This window comes from Neopelma chrysocephalum, unplaced genomic scaffold (assembly GCF_003984885.1).
Source record: "Neopelma chrysocephalum unplaced genomic scaffold, ASM398488v2 Primary Assembly neopelma1_97102, whole genome shotgun sequence".
NCBI lineage: Eukaryota > Metazoa > Chordata > Aves > Passeriformes > Pipridae > Neopelma > Neopelma chrysocephalum.
The window spans coordinates 5040844-5047539 of NW_020925744.1; the positions used below are offsets into that span (position 1 = coordinate 5040844).

At 38.3% G+C, this 6696-nt stretch overlaps 1 protein-coding gene across 2 annotated transcripts in view; it reads right to left on the reverse strand.

Moving 5' to 3' along the window:
• The window catches only part of NLN (neurolysin), a 41519-nt gene that overhangs the window by 34450 nt on the left and 373 nt on the right, over positions 1-6696 (reverse strand). Inside the window, exon 1 of one of the 2 annotated variants that reach the window (XM_027671603.1) lies at positions 6380-6551. Coding sequence is in view for 1 of the 2 variants with exons in the window: in XM_027671602.1 (XP_027527403.1) it covers positions 6380-6441 (62 nt within the window). In the remaining variant the exon portion in view is untranslated. Of the gene's footprint in view, positions 1-6379; positions 6552-6696 lie in introns of those variants that run through there. The other variant, XM_027671602.1, reaches the window with a different exon arrangement.

A 6696-nucleotide genomic window follows, 5' to 3' on the forward strand; every position in this document is an offset into this window, starting at 1 on the left:
GAAAGAGAGAGAGAAAGAGAGAGAGAAAGAGAGAGAGAAAGAGAGAGAGAAAGAGAGAGAGAAAGAGAGAGAGAAAGAGAGAGAGAAAGAGAGAGAGAAAGAGAGAGAGAAAGAGAGAGAGAAAGAGAGAAAGCCAGAGGTGTGGGAGTGGTGCAGCAAATTCAGATACTTTAGTCATCGAGTTCTTTAATACTCTAATGGCAAATAAATACAATTAGGTTTTTCTTGCTGCACCTTATGCATACCTTCAGGGGACATTCCTATGGATAGCTGCATTTTGCAAAACTGCTCTTACTAACACAATGAACACCTCTTTCAATTAGTAACTTATGGTATGAAATATGTTGCCAGTTTAAAATTAAGAACATCATTTTGGTCTTTTTGTCCTTTTAAACAGCGTATCTTAAATAACACTTCCATGTCTTACAGGCTGCAGGAGAGCCAGTACTGCTTGCTGGAAACCAGCACTGTGCATGTGAAGATTGTATTCTCCCTTACGTGCAATCAACATCCACTGCAATCAACATCCACGTGCAATCAACATCCACGTGCAATCAACATCCACGGGGGCTCCATGTTTTCACTCCACCTAGCGGCCTCACCAAAAAAACCCCCAAAACAACAAAACACTAGACACGCCCTATTAAAGTAATATAAAAGATGACACTTTGCCTCAGGACAAATTATTTAGTACTTGAACATATGCCACATGTTGGCATTTCCCTGAAAGTCAGACTGAAGTGCTACCAAACATATGTAAATGACAGCAGACGGATGGTTTAAACAAAGCTTAACAGTCAAGCCTCACATGAAATGGAATTTTTTTTAAATTTAAATTAAGAAGTTAAAAAGCATTTCAAAAACAAACCACAATGGGTATTCAGCAGCATCTAATATAATGTACGTTATATTTGGTCTAGGTTCTCAGGATGGATTTTAAGAAAAATTTAACAGGCTAAAATATTTGTATTATTTATAAAGTAATTCTTACTTGCATTTTAAATCTGTCTCCATATTGTTTCAATTTTGACTCAAAGTTTCAGACAATAAGTAATCATATATCTTACAGTAAAGCAAGGACAAAATTAACCAAAGTAAGCAGAGAACTGGGTAAATCAAGGCAAAAACAAGAACAGAAGGAAAAAAAAAGTCCAAGACAGAACCAGCAATGTACAGTGAAATGGCTCAAAGCATTATTTTAATTGAGCCAAAGGCATGAAACTAGTGCCCTACAATACAAGTCATCACTTTTTCCTGCTGGACAAAACGCATTTGAAGTCCTTCTTCCTCTTCGCTTCTCAGCCCTTTCATCTGTTTGGCTCTTGACATGTATGCAACAGTGAATACGTGCCTTGAATTCTTGGGCCATTTTCCTTGGAAAAGTACTTGGCTCTGTGTCATGAGTGTGTTTGGCACAGACATCTCTCATCACAGCAAAAGGACAGCATGTTTAGTACTTCCTAATTTAAAGGTCGATAACTGCCATCAGAAACTGATTTTTTTTAAGCAGCATTTAAAGAAACAGAAGAAAATCTAGCACCTTTTAACACTAAATCTTAATTTTGTCACACCTTTCAGAAAAAAGAATTCTCTACAACTTAGTTCACTGTACACTCTACATTAACTATACTTTCATCTCTTCAGATAAAAATGAGCGAGTTAAAAACTCTGCAAGTTATGCAAACATCTTAAAATCTTTATTATATGTGCATTACCCTCATGACCTTACTATCCGGCAAGAAATGCTTACTGGTTTCTCCAACAGAATTAACATAAACAGAAAACTAACTGAAAAAGGTGCTCTGTAGCAGCTAACAAACAACCCAGGCCTTAAGTGGGAACTCATACAAGTGCATAACATAATACAACTTACATATATTTTCTCCCCTTCCCCTTGTTCCCTCTGACAGTCTTTAAACAATGAAATTTGGAAACTGGTCTGATTGATTTTCATATGAGAAGTTGCTTTCAACACAGTAGTCTGTAGTGGAACACACAGAAATGTCAGGACACAGTTTCAGCAAGAGTGTCTGATCTCTAAAATTGTTATCCATGGTTTTAAGGAAAAAAAACCCACCAAACCCCAAACCAAACAAAAACCCCAAAAACCAACCAACCAACCAAAACCGAACACCAAAAATCCACAAAAAAAGCTCAAACCAAACCACCATACCCAGAAAAAGAAAAAAACCCCAAACCCAAAATTACTACTACCAGTACACTAGGCTTCACACTCGTTCTGTGAACTGAATGCATTCTGTGTCACAGCAAACCTCAATCATAGCAACTTCCTTGAAGGATCTTAGGAAGGAATTTGACTTATAAACACCTGCATGCAGACAATAACTGTACTACAGTTAGTCTTATTATTTGGTAATAATCTATCAGGTAAACTGTGGAAACGCAGTGGGGAAAAAAATGCTTTTAAGGCTGTACTGCTCCCTCAGGTGCTGCTGCATAAACATGTATTTCCATGATGCCAGCAATAAACAGCAGCTAAAGTGCATGCTGTTTAGTGCAAACACCGCACACTTACTGCCAGGACAGTTCAGTACTTGAATGCAATCAGCTAATGCACGAGAAACACCTTGTTGACTCCACTGGAAAATGAAGTGGTGCTACAGGACAGAGAAAACTACTGAGGGTTTGTAAACACAAAAGGTTTTTGATTTACATCTACTGTTAATCACTTCAGCCTACCGTGGAGATACACTTTGACTTCCCATTGATCTTAGACCTCACGCAGTCAAAGCAATGAGAAATGTTCTCCTGCCATCACCAGTTAGTTGGAAAACTCTGTCTTCACAGCAGATGATGACCTAATCTCACCTACTTACTTACCATTTTAAACCAGTGATCTTCTTGGGAAGACAGTGCCTTATGTCCATTTCATTGCTTGCAAAAATCCCAAACAGCCTGCTCAACACCACAAATTAGGAACACAAATGAAGCCTGCTTTCTTCTCTGGCTTTTGAGTGAACAGTGATTTAATAACACTGAGTGCTTCCCAGGATAGCTACAGGTTATGTGAAAGGTTACATGTTCCAGCATGGTAAGTATGGCAAGAACTTTGTTCATTTAAGATTCTACTGTAGAAATACAAAGGGTCTCTGTTAAAGATGGAGCTTCTCTTAAGAGATGGTATGAATAAGAGACACTGTATCATATTTTGCTCAGAAACAAGTAAAATTACCACTGTCCTTACCTTGCCTTCCCTAATCAAAACACAGGTAACATGTACTGAAAAACAGCCTCCTCTAACAGAGGAAAATTTAGACTCACAAATCTATTGGCATTCTTCTAAGGAGTCACAATCGACAGAGATCAGAAACTGTGCTGCTGTGAGATGAGAAGGGAGGTCCTGTTACAGAAAACTGGTTAAAAACTAGGTTGTTAAAAATGGTTGCTCATTGCTCTGAATGGATTTAGGTGACAGTGGAGCCCTGCAGGGTTCCATGTTGGGGGTTTTGTATTTTTTCGCATATTTATACCTCACCTACAAAAAGCTGGGATGAATGACATGACAAAATTTACTGATGATAATTTACTTAGGACAATGTAGTGTACTAAAGGCAGCCATAAAAAGATGAAAAACAATGTCACAATATAGAAAAGTTTAAAACCATTAACAAAGTGAATTTCAGTATTAGTAAATGTGAAATAATACACATTTTGGATCCAGTCACTCTGGAGACATAACAGTTTAACAAAAACATTAACGAGGAGGCATCCGCAAAGAACAAAATGATAGGATTTAGTACAGGTGGAACCAAACAAAATGCAAAAATTCATTATACCAGATGCATTTCTGATCCTCTCAACAGATAAACTCTCATGTCTTCTGTTCTCCTACCTGCCAAAACCTTTATCTGTTCTACCAAGTCATAATGACTGAGAAACAATTACCTGCAGTGAGCAATATATTCCATTTAAAGAACAACTAGACTGGAATTCTTCAGAGCAGGAAAAAAAAAAAAGCAGAGAAAAAAACACAATAGAGGAAGTACTTCAGAGATTTATATGATAATGAAGAGATGGATGAAGAGAATGGCCAGGAATACATTTTTTCCTGTCACTTCCAACATAACTCAGTAAGAGATCAAACAGTTTTAGGAGGTAGTTTCAATATAAAAAGGTATTACTAGACAAATTTTTGTACAAGAGATCATACAGGAGAACTGGTTTTGTGTTAGGGAGTCCGCAATTCCTAGACTGTTCTGAAAAGATTGTACTGAATGTTCATCATATCTTCTATGCTTTCTGAGCTACCTGATCCCGACTCCTACAGAAGAAAGCTTGGACTTTTGAACTAACCCAAACTATTTAAAAAAATCTTTCTAAGCCAGGCATTTCTTCCTCTATAGAGAGAATGACAGAACAAATATGTTCTCAAAAGACATTAACTACATTGCTTAGTGAGGTCCAACTGGTTCTTTATGGGTCAAATTCAGTCCACAAAATGCTTCTGGGCTCAACACATTTGCGTGAGCCAGTCCAGGAAATAATTTCTTTCTGCCAACTCTGTCTAATAGACAAATTGCTCTTTTGTAGCCTGCTGTGGTTAGAAAAGTGGTAGCTGTTGCTTTTGACCACAGGAAAAATTGCTGCTGCAATACACAGAAGAGGTTGTGCAGTCCACAGATCACATGAAAAGGGAAAAATGCTCCAAGTGTCCTGTCTGGTCTTTGCCATTGCTGAGGTGCTGGATCTGATACTTCAATGAAAGCATAGAGACACACTATGATGATAAGTATGAAATAAGAAAACTACTATAAAAGTTCTTCCTATTTCTTTGCCCTCTGATGTCATTTCTTTTTCTGCCTCTTCCAAGCCTCTGTTGCTCGCTGGTTTTCTTCCTCATCAAGAAAAATGCCAGTGTTCAGAGTTTCTTTACAGTGATGGAAATTGAAAATTACATCTTAAATATAAATTCTAGTTTTTCCAGAATCTGTGTACATGTATTTTCCAATTCAAAACCAGATTCTGACATTTTCAAAGCAATGCTCCAGAATTCACAAATCCTAGAGAATGATTTTAGGACACTGAAATTATTTAAAACAGTGTATCTATTTTTATTCAGATTTTTTTTTCCATTTCTAGGAAGATCCTCATAAAGTAAACAGACTACTGTGCTTACTTAAGTAATCTAGACTGGTTTTACCCATGTATTTTATTGAACTGAATATGAATCTTTGAATCTTTTGGATTCCAATAGGAAAAATATTTAATTGGGAAAAGCCTCCTTCCCCAAATCTGTCTATTTTAAACAAAAGAAACAAACCTTAACGTTATTTTATTTAATGTAAGGCATGATACTTGAAACTTGCTAAGAACTGTCATGTTTACCTCACATTAAGGTGCCCTTGGGAAAAACAGAAGCTGAGAACCTTTGCTATTCAACATTTCTGTGACCAATTTCTTAACTTTTGAAAGTCAGAGGTCACTATTACTCATTCAAGAATACTCTCTTCTGTGAAACAATTATTTGGGCAAACTGAAATAATGACTTGAAAAAAAATCACAATTAACAAAGTACAGCAACTACTCCCCACTATATTTATTTCTACTTAAAAAGGAGGTATCTTCAAGGTCCAAATGCAAACCGTGAACAGAGATAGACCTTTTAATTTTTATCTAAAGAAAAAAACTTACATACTCCTTTTCCTTTCCTTGCCTTCCTTCGATAGAAAAATCTGTCGGGTAAACAAAGACAGTCACAAAATATGGAAAACAGTGAAAATGACTATACAAAAAAAGAATGTAAACCTGTTTTAAGAAAAGAATATAGATGTGCGCTTTATTCAGCACCAGAAAATAAGTCAGTCAATTTTCAATAGCAGAAGCCTTATGAAAAAAAAAAATGGGTCTTACTTTCTATCTGCTAATACCCCTCAATCCTCATTTGATGTGAACAAAGGCTGTGAAATAGAACAAAACCGGTACACTTTATGCAGTAAGTACACAACTATCATTTCTCAAAAGTCCTCACGAGGTAACTATCTTTTTCATTTTACACTCAAATTCAGCTTCATTCTCATTACCACAACATATTCTCACTGTGACCCTCACACTACTTCCATTTTTCCTATCAAATTTGGTCTTTTGGAGCAACTGAGAGGCGAGAATAAAAGCAATGATGCCCATTTCTCTGGTCCATCTAGAACTGACTACAAGCCTTCTCCACACTGCTTTTCTGGGGTCCATTTGGTGCTCGTGTTCATTACAGAGAAAATAAGTAATGCCCTATTTTAAAGCCCTTCGATAGTATACTGGTACTCGTCTCACCCTTCATGGGTGATAACAGTGTACGTGTAATAATAGTGATACACGTTTTTACAGAGCTACTGTGAACACACTGCCAGTCTCTCCTCACACACACCTTGCTGCAGTCCCGCTGCTACAGTCTTCTCCTTCACTCCATTGTCTTCTTGCCCATTTCTCCTGCAGTACGTGTGCCACTCAGTGCAAGGATTACCATGCGGACACTTCGTCTCGCCCGCCCTGCCCACCTGGAAGCCCTTCAGGACGGAGCTCATGCCAGGGAGGGCGGACTGCGGGAAACGCGCCGGGAGCTAAGGGAATGAACCCCACAGGTTTCCTGCCCCATTGTGTGCCCGCCGCCCCGGGGCGCGCCCCGTTCCCCCTCAGCGCCCCGCCCGCTCCGCTGCGGCTCCTCCCGGCCCGGGGGTCAGGCCC